At 33.2% G+C, this 17,496-nt stretch overlaps 3 protein-coding genes across 4 annotated transcripts; 1 reads left to right on the forward strand and 2 right to left on the reverse strand.

Moving 5' to 3' along the window:
- Positions 1–915: 915 nt before the first annotated feature.
- Positions 916–2,975, reverse strand: LOC120629418. The gene is made up of 4 exons (XM_039898358.1): positions 2,691–2,975; positions 1,952–2,075; positions 1,276–1,302; positions 916–1,070 (listed from the first exon to the last, which is right to left on the reverse strand). The coding sequence occupies exons 1-4, from the start codon at positions 2,770–2,772 to the stop codon at positions 956–958; spliced, it is 348 nt and encodes a 115-aa protein (XP_039754292.1). The 5' UTR covers positions 2,773–2,975; the 3' UTR covers positions 916–955.
- A 1,548-nt stretch (positions 2,976–4,523) lies between these two features.
- Positions 4,524–16,312, reverse strand: LOC120629251 (nucleoside-triphosphatase THEP1). Of its 2 annotated transcripts, XM_039898128.1 has the most exons (5): positions 16,091–16,312; positions 15,762–16,018; positions 15,107–15,304; positions 5,239–5,393; positions 4,524–4,725 (listed from the first exon to the last, which is right to left on the reverse strand). In XM_039898128.1, exons 1-5 carry the CDS (start codon positions 16,131–16,133, stop codon positions 4,560–4,562), a joined length of 819 nt encoding a protein of 272 aa, XP_039754062.1. In that variant the 5' UTR covers positions 16,134–16,312; the 3' UTR covers positions 4,524–4,559. The 2 variants fall into 2 exon arrangements, with proteins under 2 accessions (XP_039754062.1, XP_039754061.1); XM_039898127.1 differs by lacking the exons at positions 15,107–15,304; positions 15,762–16,018; positions 16,091–16,312 and adding exons at positions 6,280–6,398; positions 7,475–7,720.
- Positions 10,480–14,322, forward strand: LOC120629250 (leucine-rich repeat protein soc-2 homolog). The gene is made up of 3 exons (XM_039898125.1): positions 10,480–11,719; positions 12,264–12,346; positions 12,483–14,322. Exons 1-3 carry the CDS (start codon positions 10,665–10,667, stop codon positions 12,740–12,742), a joined length of 1,398 nt encoding a protein of 465 aa, XP_039754059.1. The 5' UTR covers positions 10,480–10,664; the 3' UTR covers positions 12,743–14,322.
- Positions 16,313–17,496: the final 1,184 nt, after the last annotated feature.

Genomic DNA, 17,496 nt, shown 5'->3' on the forward strand with positions numbered 1-17,496 from the left:
TCACATCGGGCAAGCAGATCCCCGGCTCTTTCCTCGAACTTTTTTACGTGCATTTTATATCAATTGCTTACGCGGTGACGAAATTCTGCGAGTAGACTATCCTATTGTGAGTTAAGTAATGGGTTAATAAAGATGATCATGAAGTTTTTAAGTCAGAATTGATAAATAGTCAAATAGATAAACATGTGAAATCTTTATTATCTAAATTATTTATTGATGACCTGCTATGTGCTCGATGAGTTATGTGCTCGATTTACAAAAATCAAGCATGTAGAAAAGTCTAATTCAAATTCTTTATTTGGAAAAGATATGGTAGGTATTTACATATAGATGATGTTATCATTTTGTGTTTCACGGATATTTTGTCCTTCACATCGACTTCCAATTATTGAGGTAAATAATTAGTATAATGTCACATTTTAGTATAGATAATGTGGTATATATATCTAGTCAAATATTTTTGTGCACTAAAAATTTCTTGACTGTATATAATGAATTTTGTAAGAAAAAAGTTTTGTTTACAAACGGGATACAACATTGCATGTTCAGTGTGTATGTTCAATTTAACTGTAAATAAAACTTACTGAGGTTTACCCATTGAAATTGAGTTTGTTTTTTATACGAATAGAAAAGAAAATTCTAATATGAAGCCGGCGAGATCAGAAGCACTATTTAACTACTCTATATATTGGTAAAAGCTGGAAAGAAGTGCAATTTGAACTTTACTAACTAGAATCTTTTTAATATCTCGTAGCAATCTTTGTGCAAAATTGTTCCATTTTAAATAATATGTCTTCTAACCTGATTCATGATGAAAACTATAGATAATTTATTGTTTTCATCGGTAGTTTGTTGATTTTAATTCCATGTCAAAAGCAGACTCTTAATTATAAAAAGATAAGTAAAACAATAAAAAACCATTTAAATCTAAATTAATTTATTTATAAATATTGGTTTATACAAGACCCGATTGTAGATTAAATTTGTTAGGTAGCTTAACGTCTTTATCTTTTTCATCAAATACTTCATCAGTCTCATCGTCATCAAAGTCATCCATATCCAGTGGATTCCTGAAACGAATGGAAATATATTACTTTAATTAAATTTTATATTAACTTAGACATTATTATCTTCATAGTTTAATCCTTAAACATAATATTTGACGTAGTACTTGTGTGTTGAGTAGCAAAAAAAATCACATTAACGCTTTACTCGGATTAGATAGATTAGATATAGAAGCAAAATTTAAAAATTGAAAATAACATTGAAACTTACTTGTTCCAATTGATTTTATGCCTCTTCCTGAAAGAAAACATTAACATTAAGACTTTACTTTAATTACATTTATAGAGCACTAAAAGGTACCTAGGTTGCATAAATTTCAGGAGAGTTCTAGTTTAACAAAATCAAATAGATTATTCCATTTTGTTCACCATAACATCAAAGCACCGAAAAACACCAGGCGGGTTCTCACCCATAAATCAATATCTAACTAACTTACAAAAATAACTTTTCCTTTCCTTTGGATTTGGAACGCCCTACCGAGATCTGTATTTTTTCTAATACAGGTTATACTAAATAAATACACTCACGTTGTAAAGAGGCCCAGGTACCTTTAAAACAGGAGTCCAGAGTGATCCAGTCAAGTATAGCCGAGCATGTCCTATCTCAGGCCAATCCTATACTTTATATCAGGTGAGATTGTGGTCAAACGCGCGCATATATCGTACATTGTTAAAAAATAAATAAGATTCTGTTGATATAAAGTGGTGCCAATAATTCTGTTATGCATCAAACTCTAAACAAAATTTGAAAGTCTATGAGCAGAAGGTTGCTTTCATTCAAATTTAAGACCTGTTAATTAAGAGAGAGAGAGAGAGAGAGAGAGAGATTTGTGCACAACAGCTATAGCATATTAATTGCAATTTACAGATGTAATACTAAGTTTAACCTGTTTGTAGCTATATAATCCTGGTCCATATACTCTTCTGAAATCTCCACGGACAGGGGTTGTCCGCGATGATCTTGTAAAATTCCAAAATATCTTGGAGCTCGTGTTACAGTGAATAAAAGACCTAAAAAAAATAAAAAAAACTTTTTAAATTTATCAAAATAGGTCTCCTACCCTTAAAAATATATTAGTATTACTTATAAGTTTGAATTCTGTTGTGCTGTACCTACCTAAAGTAGTGCTGTACTCCTTTAAAGTAGTGCTCCGGAAAGGAATAGCACAATAATTAGTCATGTCAATTTACTTTCGTTTTTGAAAAGATTTGTGATAACAGAATTGACAACAATGAATTATAGTAACTTGCAATTTGCAAAAGTTGCTATAATTTGCAATAAAATTCTAAAATGAGATAAGTTGGAAAAAAACATATTGTCGTTATTTTATCATATTCTTTTCTGCAAGTTGCATAGTTTTTCCATCCATTACTAATTTTGATGTCTTCGTTGCTAAAACTATTTAAAAACTTGCCGAAAAAATATTATTTAAAATAGAAACTGTCTTGAGTAAAGTGTATAGACATTGCCACGTCACGCGAAGAAGCTTATGACTTTGAATCGGTTCGAAACAAGTCGGGAAATCTTTGACGATAATTCACGTTAGTTCAACAGTAAAAACTAAGTATACAATAATTACGTCGAGTATCGAAATTTATGGTCTTAATTTTTTCTTCAATACTTACTATCATCAAAAGAATGGAGACCTTTGAAAACAAAACATAAAATTATTAGAACAATTTGAAGTTTTAATTGTTTTTCACACATTTTACTTTTAACTAAAGTATGAGGTAAGTATTTTAAGTTCTTAGAATTGGTTGATTCAAGTATATTTTCTAACAAGATCTAAGCTAGAAGTTTAGTATTTCTTTCAAAAAGGTTATGTTCACAATAAACTAGCTTAGATTTGGCTAAACAAGGCCTTGTTCTGAAAACTTCCGTAACCGGTAAGTTTAGAAAACACCAAATGTTGATTCAAATCGAACCATTGTTGTAACAGTAGCTTACACGTGACGAATAATAACTAGAAGCGGTTTGTTTATTAAAGTCACGTGGCTGTCAAAAACACTTATGCCCGTTTGTTTGTCCCGCCTAATCAAAGAAAATGCCTAGGCATACGATTTTCACTAGGCAACTCATACAACCTTACTTGTCTGTGGTTCTTGCCACTAGATATATATGATAATAGTTACAAACACAAAATACGAAACTATTTTGTTATTAAAATAATCGAATTTATATTTTTTCTTCTGTCAAGGGTCAGTTTAAGAGTCCCCGTAGAAGAGAAACTTTACGATCCTCCGAATCGGTGCCGAAACTTTAAACGGCGCCTAACGTCGTTAGACATCACATAGAGTTCGTAAAACGTTTTTTCCTAGCACCTACATCTCTAGGCTTCCTATTAAGGCAATTCCTAGGTTTAGTGAAAACCGGCATTTTTTTTATTCCTCTACAATTTCCCACCAGACCAGACCAGAGAAAATTCAGAAATGATGAATTCCCTGCCGGGAATATTAAATAATATTAAATAATATATAATTAAATTTTGTAGAACTTTCATAGGCGACTAGATTATGCAAGGAGACCATGACCTATTTTACGGGTATGGTAGCCGTAACCTGACTTAGTTTTCAAAACTCCCCAACATAGTTTATTTTTTATCCCTCTAAGAGTTAGCCCTTGGTTGCAAACTCACGTGGTAAGTAATGATGCAGCCTACGGTTGTAGCGGACCAACATAGAGGTGTAACAGCTGTATTAAATCCATACTCCTAAAAGGTGTCTAAGCAGGTTTACCGGAACGCTAAATTGATTCGCGGCACGTCTTACCAGACTGGACCAGAGGAATTTTGACAGAAATTATAAATTCCTTAATTTCCCAGCCGGGAATCGAACCAGGGACCTCCACTCACAAGAACACAACGCTCACAACTGCGCCAGGTCAGGTCGTCTAATCTACGTCATCACCTTTTCTTTTTGTCAAGACAAAAGGAAAAGTGACCGCATCGCTGTTGTGGTGCTATGGTTCTCTACCTCTGTAAACTCTGACCAGCTAGACCTTACGGTAATCCAACTCACCAGGACAGTTAGCGTGGGATATTTTTCTCCACAGGGAAAGGATAACAGAATGTTAATCTTCTCCCATAGTTTTACCAATTCGTCCTATGCGAAGTTATTTTTGCGTTTTTAGACATTCAAATTCACTTGCTTCAACGGTGAAGGAAAACATCGTGAGGATGCCTGAGAGTACTCCACAATGTTCTCCAAGTGCGTTTATAATCGTAATTCTCAATAATGTCTACTCATATTTCTTGGATTCTAAATAAGTACGAAAAACTTCAAGTTTTCGTTAGTAGAAACTTCGACTTTTGTTGGTTGGTAAAAATAACTTTTTCTATAACTTAAGTTTCGTTTATAGTTCAATTGGCTTCAACCTCATTTATCTGCACAAAGCACCTTAAATCTATGCCTCAGATAGCTGATCTAACGATTAAGAAATGCAGGAATAAATCATTTGTTATTATTATACTCATCATTTATTTTATATTAAAACTATCAATAGAAAAGATTGCCCTCCCCGCCCCAAAGTCGTCTCCCGCCATAGCCAATAAGTTCTTGTCGCAATGAGTTGTACTTTTTGAAGAACAGCTTTTTGAGGATACGTTTTCGACGTTTGTCTTCCTTAAGGCATGATTCGAGCTTATCCATGCAGACGTCTTCTCTGAAATATAATAACAAAGAGATTAGCTTCTGCGAACAGAGATACACTTAAAATTTGCCATAAAATGCGATACATAAGTATGGAGTAATTAAAAGTTCCTATCAAACATTCAAAGAAAATTCATCCACTTCTTCATTCTAAAAAGCGTGCCAACATTTGGGGAACCTTCTTCTTTGTTCATTTAGAATGCGGAAGATTTTTAATTTTTGGTATCAGGTAGATACCAATAACCCTAATAATACCAACTAATTGCTGAATTTGATTATTTATTACCTAATAACTAGCTAATTTCGCATTTCCTTGTGTAGGCGTTGACAGCTCGAATCACTTACGCTCGTGTCACTTACAGCGCAACGGGCGTGCGTTCATTATTTTCTTCTACCCCTTTTACGTGCAAGAAACTGGCCTAAAGTTTTGGTTTGACCTAAATAAATACTGGTTTTCCTGGAGCCGGTTTGAAGCCCTGGTTGGATCCACTATTAGCATAAATTACCTAATCAATCCTAGACTTACTTGTAATTCTGATCTAGTAACAGCTTTATCGGTTCTGTTTTGGTATACTTGTCTGGAAGACGGGACCCTGGTGGCAGTTTGGTCAGTTCTTTCATTATTCCCATTATTGTATTCTCGAGTTGAGCTAATTTTGGCACCATCAGCCTCTTTATTACCTGGAAAACATATTTATCGCTAAGGTAAAACTTCATGAATACGATAAACGAGTTTAAAGCATGTCTCAGAACTTTTGTCCCGGTTGTTATCACTAACACTTTATTATTCTGTAGAAATCCACCAATCCACATTGGAGCGCCGCGGCTTGGTAGATCATCAAGTAGTAGTAACAACAGTAATAATTATTATGCAAAAAAAAAAACTACCCTCTTTTATTAAAGAAAGCTCAAAGGGGTTCTAGGATTGGAATCCACAACTATTTGGCCAGGATCAGAATTAGTTTTTTTTATCAATAGTAGAAGAGAAGGATCTAGAGCTTAGACCATCCATGGTTACGTTCACGGACTTTAAACGTCCCGCCAACATCCATCTGATGGTGATAATAAACGGGTAGCCAATGTCAGCTGTCTAATCTTATGTCTCTGAGACACGGGAGTGGACGACAATATACTATATAGTTACTGAGCATTTCTGTACAGAAAGCATCAATACCTAATAATATTTAGGTCCCGGAATGGAATTTGTAAAATTGTTTTGTTAAAGTGCGAAATTATGGAATGAAACCCTTAGTCCGCAGTTAGCCATGCCAGACCTATATTGGTCAATATTGGTCCCCCAAGGGTTAACGACATGCCAAGGTCCATTATAGAGAAAAAAGATTGAGGTCCCTGAGACTAAACAAAGGTCAACGATAGTGGATCTCGTTTAAGTAGACCTTAATTTTATTTTTTTAGCATTGGAACGACTTGAAACTTAAGTCAGTACCACAGTACTGCTGTCAAAAACGCAACTGCAGTAAATGAATTCACAAGTATCTACCCAAAACCGATATAACAGTTTCGAGAGCTCTGTACTAAACCAATGAGGCATTTATGTATAACTTACCTTGCCGCATTTGTTACCAGTTTTACATGGTGTCCTAAACTTCCTTCCTAGCTCCATGTTCGGTAAATTTTGTATTTGCGTTATTACATTTGAGAATGTACCCACCGCTGTCTTTTGTCCTGTAACCCAAACAAAAATTAAAATAATCTGTTGCCATCCGGTACTTAAAAATAACATACGGTGGAGCAAGTTAAACTAACATTATGATTGAAGTTTCACCGTCTGATTTCGGCCAAGGTGGTAAACCTACAGAAAGATTTTTCCAACTACGCGGAAGTTATTATAGTTCACAAGTGTGTGCACAAACACCCGCGCACTCTCTATTGCCTCACTCTCATCGTTCAATGGGATGGCAGCTCTGACAAGACCGGAACTTAACGTGCTCTTCGAGGCACGGGGGGCGAATGACCGCAAATGACCAAGCTAAGGTATTGTACTATAAGAACTTCTTGATAGAAAAACCCAATACTTTAAAGTGGCCCGACCCGGGTATCGAACCCAAGGATTCGTGATCTGCATTCAAACATTCAAACCACTTCCAACGATAAAATCGGCCCAATATAGAGGCGTCACAAAAGTGGAACATATATTAAAACTATAGAAATCTGAAGCATGATTGGCCACCCTTAAAGACACGATGAATTTATCACCAATAGATATAATCGATAGAAACATTGAGGGATAATTGGGAACCTCTTCCCCTTCGTCCCTCAAGACTGAATGTTTAGGGACAGCCAAAAAGAAAGGTTGAGGTAGGAACTTCTTTAGAAGTGAAATAGAGGATCATGGACATGGTAGCTTGGAGATGTACACCGATAATAACTCTCAAGTTAAAAAAGAAGTCCGGCAATAAGGAGGTTTTAGTAGTTGTAGAACTTTTGAGCTCGTCTGAGAAAGTCCTACCACCATGCTTATTTCTGCCGCCAAGCAGCATTGTTGCAATGCTGTGTACTTAGCGCGGTTGCCCTTCGTATCCCTTGTATTCCCTACAAAGTGTTGCTCTCTTATAGACAATGTTTTTCTCTTACCATCAGGTGGGTACCACTGCTTGGACCGTCAATTCTTACTATAAAGAAAAAAAGCAATAAATGCACATATGACTTTTTTTTTGTACTATGACAATACACACATCTACCCCATTGTACCCATACCAAAAATTATTTTATTAAAATTATTCAATAGAAATACTACATACGCATCTTTTCTCGCTTCGTCTTTCCTACTCTGGCTATATCCGGTTTATTAAATTCGTCTGAGGCCTTGTCACAAATTACAGACCCGGATAAAACTGTAAAAATAAACCACTGATTTATATAATTTTTTAAAATCATTTTACTATCCACATTTACTTTTTCGTGACTTTCGTTCAGAGGAATGAAATCGTTTGAGAGTTTTGGGCAGGAAGTTTACAAGTCTGTAGCTGTATCGGTTTATGCGTAGATTGAGGAAAAGATTGCATCACACCAGCAGCTCAGTTTGTAAACACTTTAAGAATATTAAGAACTTTAGTACCAACCTATTCATAATACTATTTTCTTATCTTACTTCTGGTTTGCTTGTTACTAGCTGTTGCCCGCGACTTCATCCGCGTTTGTTTAGGTTTTAAAAGAATCCCGTAGGAATAGTTTACTTACCCTAGCTTAAAATAATGTACCTTTCTATCCCTAGGATACAAGATTTTGTCAAGATCAACTTATCTTTAAGGGACGGCGATCAAAATCATCATGCCCACCATCATTTGATCCACAGATTAATGATTTAGCCGCGGCTACTATATATGGGGCTACATTCAAATCTCGCACCACACTCGCTTCTTGCAACTCTATTGAAGATAAAAGACCGACAAGCTCATAGTACCTACGCTACGCGACAAGTACCTAATACAGTGACAGGAGTCATATTAATTGCACAAATTTGCATGTGATGTTAGGGCTGTATCTGATTTCTACTATTCTTTTCACTATAAAGCCTACAAACTTAAAATGAGAAAGATATAGAAATTATCAAGGATACCAATAAAAAGGATGAAAATGGGGTTGGTCATGGAATGGATTCATGGAAATGAGTATTTAGGTTATCAGCTTTAAATAACAAATATATGTAAGTCCACCTTTAACGATGGTTAAATAGGCGGTGTATGTTTTTGCTGATCTTTTTGTCTACACACCTGAAATTTAGAAAATTGGTTTCTTAATTCCAGGTGTGTACACCTAAAATACTTTATCCACATCTGCCCCTAAAGGAGTAAGACAGGGGTTGGAAGTATGTATAGCAGTATTATGTTTTCAAGGTTAAAGACACGGAAATTCGCATTTAGGTTATAATTGTAAATAAATGGGCTTATAAGTTAGGGCTGTATGCACGTACAACATACCAAAAGTTTTAAATGCGGTAACTGGCCTAGTTGATGAAAGAAAAAAAAGGGATGACTTAAGACTTAAGCCAGCCAAGTAATAACCGCTTAGTATAAACTATTGAAGTAATCTTAAGGAAATCGAAATGTGCTGGTAGCTTTCTTTCTGGAGAAGGGTATAGGTAACTATATTTTCTGCCTACCTACCTACTCCCTTTTTGTTTATTATCGTTTATAACTTTAGCCCTAAAACAAGGAAAAAAAATTGAACAGAATTTACTGTAGGAGCCATGTGAATCATTCGGTAGCGTAGTGTTCATTTTAATCTGTGTTATTCTGTCTCTTTAGTATGGAGGGTAGAGGTAAGGAGAGTCCTCTTATATGGGAGAAAAGTTGAAAAAGTGTCCAGTTGTATGCGCTAAATAACAGTTCAAAAATCCTCCACAATGGCGCTGGTGGATGCACAGGGTATGGTATGAATGTAGCAATCGTAGATGAATTGAAGTATGCCGAGTTAAAAAATTTAATGTCATTATCGACTAAAGTAGTTAATTATTGAGAATTTCAACAACTTACGTTGTACAAAATATTGTGGTAAATATAACCTTATTTCCTTGTTTATTTTTCAAGCCTACTCTAACAATTTTTATTTTTGGCGCTTCTTTTAAGAGTTACCTTGATGCAAATGTGGCGCCATCCTAATTTAATACATTTTGACGACACTTTTTCATATACACAGATGATCCTCCTTACCTCTACCCTCCATACTCTTTAGCAATAGTTTTTTGACGTTTGATTTGACGTTAATATCATGGAGTATAGAGGTAAGGAGAGTATTCTTATATGGGAGAAAAGTTGAAAAAGTGTCCAGTTGTTGCGCTAAATAACAGTTCAAAAATCCTCCACAATGGCGCTGGTGGATGCATAAGGTATGGTATGAATGTAGCAATTATAGCAATTGTAGATGAATTGAAGTATGCCGAGTTAAAAAATTTAATGTCATTATCGACTAAAGTAGATAAAGTAGTTAATTATTGAGAATTTCAACAATTTACGTTATTATAACCAAACGTGCGTTTAGAGTGATTTTATTTCGTAAACAGTAAATAGTACGGTTATTGATATATAAACATTTAATTTTATGAAAAAGTGAGTGAATAACAGAACAGTTATGGGTAATGATGTTATCAATAAAATGGACTTATATGGTGGACTGCGGTTTGCAAGTAATCAATTATTTGATATGACAAAGCAATTGGAAACGTGTGTGTTAAGAGCTGTCAGTAAAAACTTGACTAATGTAGAAACAATTTGCGGAATAACTATGGAACTCAGAAAAGAAACTGTTATGAAAATTGGGTGCTTGCAACATGAAAATAATTTAACTGCAAAGGCTATAGATATTTATATTGTTATGCGCGCCCATTTTTTGGCTAAGTCAGAGAATAAGCGTTACGAATTAGCAAAAATTAAAACTAAAATGAATCGAAAAAATGCCAAATTATTATCATAAAATCAATACTTGCGATATTTTTTTTAATTTTTAATATTTAATTATACTATCATTTATTATTTTTCTTTTTTTTTTTAATTATTAACAATGCTTAAGAATAAATTAAAAAACACTATTAAAAATTTATAAAAAAGAAGTTTCTCTTTCCTTGTTTATTTTTCAAGCCTACTTTAACAATATTTATATTTGGCGCTTCTTTTAAGAGTTACCCTGATGCATATGTGGCGCCACCCTAATTTAATACATTTTGACGACACTTTTTCATATACACAGATGACTCTCCTAACCTCTATACTCCATGGTTAATATTTTGACACGAGTGGTATTGGATTGGGAATAATTTTGTTTTGAGCCATAAATCAAAAGAAGAAGAAGAATTTTGTTTTGACTTTTGAGTTTCGAGGTTATTAATTCAAAAATGTTAATTTTTATATCAGAGTTTTGGTGATTTATTTACTATCTAATTTAATTCATCTAAATTTAAAATACACTTATTTTTGTTGTCAAGAATCTTTATAAATGGAAGGGCCTGAAGAAAAGACGATTGAGAAAAGAAATGGGGTATCTATGATTAAATTGATCCCCGAACACATAAGTATCCTGGATTTAAGTAACAAAGATTTAAAAACTATCGATGAGAATATGAAACTACTCTTAAATCTAACACAACTAAACCTTTCAAATAACAAACTAAGTGAAGTTCCAGTTTCAGTACTAAATCTAGAAAATTTGAAAGTTTTAGACCTCTCACACAATTGCATTAAATATTTCGACGATACACCACTATTTTGTCATACAATAACCACACTTAATTTAGCCAATAATGATTTGAACAGCCCCCCATATTGGATATGGTCTGAAACACCTACAAATTTAGCAGAAATTAATTTATGCTGCAATGTAAATATAACGAAATCCTTGCACAATGGTTACTATGAAGAACTACTGCAATACAAAACTCTAGTCACCAGTATTTTAATTTGTAACTGTAAATTAAAGGATCGTTTAGATTTAATAGGTACCTTTCCAAAAGCAAAGTCGCTAGTGTTAGGTACTACAGATTTTAGTTTTTACAGTCATAATGATTTAGAAGAGGTGCCTTGCAATGGCATGGATAATTGCTGTGATATAGAATATTTAAACTTGAGTAACACAAATATTTACACTGTTAAATCAAGTATTGAAATGTACAGAAACCTGAAAGAAATAAATCTTTCACATAATAAGTTAGACTGTCTGCCTGAAGAGTTTTGCCGTTTAGAAAACTTGGAGATATGTATTCTATCGTACAACCATCTATACAGTTTGCCGGCAAATTTTGGTAATCTGAGTAAAATAACGACTCTTTCTGTTGAATATAACGAATTGTATGCACTGCCCAGTAATATATGTCAGTTACCAAATATAAAGAGGTTAGATGTATATGATAATTATTTGTATGAAGTGCCAGATGGAATTGAGAATTTATTAGAGGTTGATTTAGCGCAAAACTGTTTTGAAGAACCTAATGATGAGGAATATTTGGAAAAAAGAAAAATAATCAGGGCAGATAATGATTACAGATGTGATGGCAGGTAAACTTAACTTACTGAATATTCTTAACTATCCTTTTTGCAGTTTCTTTACAATGTGATTATTACTATAAAATGTCCAATTTTGCTTGTTCCAAAAAATATTTATTATTTTATTTCTTGAAAGTTTGTGTTTTTTTATTTGTTTATGCCACATTGACTGAAAGTTATAATGGATATAGCTTAGGTATATCCTGATTTATAATTTATCCTGAAAATGTATGTGTCTCCATAGAAATAATGTTTATAGCTGCTCAAACTGTATTCATAATATTCATATACCTAGGTCTCACATTTTTTCTTCCTGACCCAATTCTGAAGACCACCACAGATAAAGTTGTTAACAGAAGCAACCTATATAAAATTGTACATAAGTTATGTAATTTTAGGAAAAAAATTAACTAATATTTATTCACATTTTACTTTTCTAGTTTTAATAGACACATACATCCACTTGTTTACTGGCTGTATTTAACAGGCTATAACCCAATGAGCATGGAGTGGTTACAGAAAAGCTTTAAAAATAAAGTGTTTGTTTCTGTTGCAGGAAAGTTGAAAAGGATATATCAGAAAGTGAGCATTCTAAAAGTTTCACGGATGAAGATATATTGTCAATAAACGATAAGCAAGGTAAATAAATTTGGTTCTATAGTTCTTTGGCCATTATGTATATGTATCTACTTACATAACTAATATGCAAAGAATTTGCACTGAAAATATAAGACACCAGTAGTTTAACCCAACTTTTGTATTTTTTATATTTTAGATACATACGTCACAACTAGCTCACCAGAAGATTGGGATTCAGATGACTACTGGATCCCTCATTTCACCCGTACATCTGTATCTGCGCAGTCACCATGGCTGTACTATGTCAAAAAAAAAATTGAACAAGGAAACTTTTGCCCTATTGATGCCCACCCTGTGCCCATAGCTGATCAAGTAAGATATGAAAGAATGTGCAACCCAAAAATCCAATATGAATCAGATGGACAATTTGATGATTTTTCTGGGGATGACAGTTGACAATTGCTTTTTATGACTGCAACTTGAACTGCGCAAGGTCAATTTGTATTAATTTGGCTGTCAGTTCATGTTCCTTCACATTTCACCAATAACTCGTTATTTTGAAACTAGGTATAATACTTGAATCAAAATGTGTTGTCAAAAATAGAATTAATAAATCGAACATGCTTACTAATGAAGTAGTAGTATTTCGATAATAATGATCCTGCCTCATACTAGCTATTTGTTATAGTATAGTCAAATGCTTTATTACCTTTTATTTTCTTGTGCTTTAGTTTGAATAAAGGTGCCATATAGATTATTTAGTAATGCATAATAATAATACGATACTGGTGCTATTTTAGTTCAAACACAAAACAAAATAAAGTTATGCCTTTATGCAATATTAGCACAAATCTCTGTTGCAAATAAAAGAGCTACTGGAGGGTGTTGGTTTAAATAAGGCAGCTTAAACCCGTAAAAACGATATAAATGGCCAGGATATATATAAAAGATATAATATATAATATTTTATATTTAAAAAAAAATTGCCATATAGTGGTGCCAAGCCATTTTTTTTGTGTCAAGCGTATATATTATATGAATTGCAACTAGGGGTGGTAAGCAGTGGCGTGCACAGGGTTTTGACTAGGGTATGCATGAAGAAGGAAGATGGCATACAAGGGAAAAATCTTTCGCCTTTATGAGATATATAAAATTTTTAAGGTAGGTAGTGCTTTTGTGGCAGTAAGCAAAGAAATTAGCTTGACATCCTTAAACTGATTTAAAAATAATACTGCTTTAAGCAATGATAGTTAAACCATAGTAAGAAGTTGTTTGTAGCATTATTTTTCAACTTTCGTCATTTGTTGTCTTGAGCATATATTTATGTTTGTTGATCAGTTGTTATAAACTATCTATTGTTATTGCATGCAGAATATACGTAAGCCACTTGAATATTGACAAAGACTAAATAAAATTATAATAATCTACTATTAGAGACTATGTGGGACTTTTCCAGTAAGTGACAGTAGGCATAGGTCTCCAGGTGACCTCCTTCAGAATGTCATTAGTCGATAAAATAGTCGTAATTGCATGATTTTCAATTTTGTATATTTATGTTAGTACATACTTCATAAATTGTTTTCTGTGTCAAAAATTAACAAATACCAGCTTTGCTTTGTTAGTGTAGCAAGTAAAATAGTGTCAATAATAAATTAAATTAGTTATATTATAACATCATTGTTTGTTAATTATTATCCATGTACGATGTTTCCTGTTGTTAAATTTACAAAATATTATAAATTTGTCTTGTTAGCTGGACCAGAATCCGAGATAAACAGGGTGTTGTTTTCAACTTTTGAAGTTTTAAACATTTTTGTCAAGTCATAGTTGTCCAAGTATACTGAGTGCCAAGTATGAGATTTTTTTAGTATGAGATTATTGAGATCTACGTTCAACTAAAATTTGTACGGTATTGAAGGATCATCTAGTTAAACGGTATTGTTGTTCTAGGTAGAAAATCTTATACTTAGCACCTTGATGTACATCACGAAAATTTCCAACTTTATTTACTTTTTTATTTTTTTCCAATATGAAGTGACCTGAATTTTTTAGTTTAGTTTTTTTATTAAGTAATGAACAACAATCAAGCTATGAAAACGAAATATACTTTGAATAAATTATTTATTTTTTGATTGCCTTATAAACTTCCTTTTCTATTTCTTCATGAATTAAATTTCTGTTTTCCCTTGTAACCTAAAATGATAAACTATTTTTAATCAATTATTTAAATAGTATAACTAAATTGTAACAAACTTCAGCATTATCAGATAAATTGATGTTCTGCTGCTTAACATATGCATATTATAGAAAAAAGCAAGAACCATTTCACCTTTGTTGCTTTACTAAGAAAAATAAAACTACCCCAACAGGATGGCTGATGTGAAGGCTGAATGTTGCTCCACATAATTTTTTAGATAACATGTTCATCTTCTATATATATAAAAGAAAAATGTGTTAGTTACACCATTTATAACTCAAGAACGGCTGGACTTATTTTTATGATATTTGATTTTTTGGCTTCATCTTAAACTGGAATAGGATAATAAGTATTAAAATAAACCATTCATAAAAAAAATTGATCCACTGTACGAAGTTCGCCGGGACAGCTAGTATTTAATAATAATCACTGAGAACAGTTTTGTTTTGTTTATTAAAAGCCTTTTTCAAACTAAGGCAGTCTGCCATCCAGTTGCTAGCTCAATTCAATGTTGCATAACCAGTGCAATCAATTGTGTACCACAAAAGGGTGGACAGTTCACCTTTGCCTGCAGGTGAACTTGCAGCTTACTTAAGAGACAAAAATAAGCTGCTTAAACTTACAGACCACACTTTGCTTCTACTACTATTCGTTATGTATTCTATCATTGGATCAAATTTTCTAACAGGTATTGTTGCCAGCACAAGGTATTTTGAATCTGCACTAAAAATCGCTTTTATTCTATTCTTGAAGGTTGAACTGAAAAATTCCATTTTTCCAATTTCATCTATAACCAGGACAAACAGTTCATTGCCTACAGGCTGAAAAACAACACATTACTTTAATAATCGAAATATAACAATGCATTTCTTTAATCATTGAAATATACCTATAAAGTAATAGGTTAAATAAATAAAATGAGTAGGTATGTAATATTTAGAAAATTTACAGCTACTAATAAATCAAATCAAAGAAATTATTGCCTTGTGGTGAGAGCTTTGGGATCACTAGGAGAGGCGAGTTCTATTATAAAGTATCTATGTAAGCGATTTTAATTTGAGTTATTTAAAATATCACTCGCTTTAATGGTGACAGAAAACATGCACGCTGGGAACTCTTTATTACATTCTCATAGGTGTGTGGAGTTTTCCAATCTGCACTTAGCCCACCTGCCTAAACCCTCTCAGTTCTTGTGGCCGCTCTATGTTCAGTAGTTGGCTGTTAATGATTTGATCATGCTGAATATTAATATTTTATATCAGACTGAAAATTAGGTACCATATTTATAGACTTTATGGCGACATTCTCAAATTCTTGAACCAGGACACCATACTTTCCTACAGTATATTTTGCTGGAATAGAAAGCGAGCTCTGTTCTCTAGCTAATCTGCCGCGTTCTCCACTTAATGAAACCACATCAAATCCTTCCCGCACTCGATTATGTCTAACCTCCTCCGTAAAAAACCCAAATGTTTTAACTCCTTTTTCATTCAATAGTAAAGATATTTTTTTTGTCAGTGTAGTTTTGCCTACACCTGTAAAACATTCAGTTTCCTTTAATTTGTCATGGGGTTAATATAAGACTTGCAGCAATTTAATAAACTAACCAGGTTCGCCGGTAAGTATAAAAAAAATTATTTTATTCGCCATCTTTTCATCTCCTGTTTCTTTAGTTATATTCTAAATATTTAAGACGCAATTAAGCACCACACTAGTAAATCTTTCAAAATTACAATATTATTGAATTGAATGAAATCTGAATATTGCCATCGCAGACTAATTTTTTTTTTTCTATATTCTTTCTCGTAGGGAACAAGTATGTCTGTCTGTCACTGTACAGCCAACTATAGTCGTAAAAATATAATAGGCCCGTTTTGACATTTGTCATCGCGACGTAACTAGTTATGGAACCTGTACTCGATACTCACGATAAATTAATTCAAGTTTGTATCAGTACTGGATTGATATTATTATGTATTGTAAAGTGTTCGTTCGTTCAAAGTATTCCTTTAACTTCACAACCAATACGCGTAACTGGCTGTTGATTATACGTCCACTTTTCAACATGTTGAAACAGAGTTAGTACTATATAAAAACAAACACAAAAATCGAGTCAAATCACTATGTTTAAATTAATGTCCAAAATAGAAGAGCCATAGTTAACGTAAAAGTAAACAATATATATCAAACTTAAACGAGCGCACAGTCAACTTTACAAGATGAGGAACGAAAAACTGCGCAGTGCGCGCGGGGACGCTTCAGTCATGTGCCGCTTGGTCAGATACATTAACTCAGACTCATTATTTAGAACCCATTTTGAGAACCAAGCTCATTCGTTGCAGTAAAAATAACTACACAATATATAATTTCGATATTCAGTAAAAAAATGGTTACAGCTCTAGTATAAAAAAAAAAAAGACTGAGAACGTAATTGTTTTCGGAACGTTTCGCAACAATTATAAATTGCATGCTACTATGAAGTAAACGCAAAAAGAATACTCGCGACATATTCTTTCGTATTATTTAACGTCCCAAAAAAATTTACGTATTTTTTAAAACACTGTATGTAATTGATTTTTATTTTTTTGTTTCTTTCAGTTTCGTTCCAAGTTACATTCTATGGTCTTGCACAAATGTCAAAACGGGCCTATTACATTTTTACGACTATAGTAATTAAATAATTATTGATATGATCAGATATCAGATATTTTGTACTTTTTTTTCCCTTCTGGCTTTACACAGATTAGCCAATGTCAGGTGAGATTTGTCATTCATATTTACTGTTCTGACCAAATCTGTCAAATTACAGTAATTACAGTAGTCAAGAATGCCATACTTGGAGATTTCTCCACTACATTATGGCAGTTAAAACTAAGTTTTACTTAAAATAGGTTAACATTTCAAGCAGCAAGATAAAAAAAATTGCACATGCAGTACAGTACTCGTGATAAAAGGGAAACCACTGAAATGTTAATAAAACAATATCTCGTTATAATTCTGCGCCTCACGCTGA

Source organism: Pararge aegeria, chromosome 14, assembly GCF_905163445.1.
Source record: "Pararge aegeria chromosome 14, ilParAegt1.1, whole genome shotgun sequence".
Taxonomy (NCBI): domain Eukaryota; kingdom Metazoa; phylum Arthropoda; class Insecta; order Lepidoptera; family Nymphalidae; genus Pararge; species Pararge aegeria.

Bases quoted from the DNA above. Each gene is read 5' to 3' on its own strand.
- LOC120629418 (XM_039898358.1), bottom strand. From the start codon at position 2,772: ATGTGTGAAAAACAATTAAAACTTCAAATTGTTCTAATAATTTTATGT. The intron at 2,076-2,690 runs GTAAGTATTGAA...TATTTTTTTTAG, and splicing joins TCTCCATTCTTTTGATGATA to GTCTTTTATTCACTGTAACA. The intron at 1,071-1,275 runs GTAAGTTTCAAT...CATTCGTTTCAG, and splicing joins CATAAAATCAATTGGAACAA to GAATCCACTGGATATGGATG.
- LOC120629250 (XM_039898125.1), top strand. From the start codon at position 10,665: ATGGAAGGGCCTGAAGAAAAGACGATTGAGAAAAGAAATGGGGTATCT. The intron at 11,720-12,263 runs GTAAACTTAACT...TTTCTGTTGCAG, and splicing joins GATTACAGATGTGATGGCAG to GAAAGTTGAAAAGGATATAT. The intron at 12,347-12,482 runs GTAAATAAATTT...TTTATATTTTAG, and splicing joins GTCAATAAACGATAAGCAAG to ATACATACGTCACAACTAGC.
- LOC120629251 (XM_039898128.1), bottom strand. From the start codon at position 16,133: ATGGCGAATAAAATAATTTTTTTTATACTTACCGGCGAACCTG. The intron at 16,019-16,090 runs GTTAGTTTATTA...AATGTTTTACAG, and splicing joins TATACTTACCGGCGAACCTG to GTGTAGGCAAAACTACACTG. The intron at 15,305-15,761 runs GTACCTAATTTT...GTTGTTTTTCAG, and splicing joins CCATAAAGTCTATAAATATG to CCTGTAGGCAATGAACTGTT.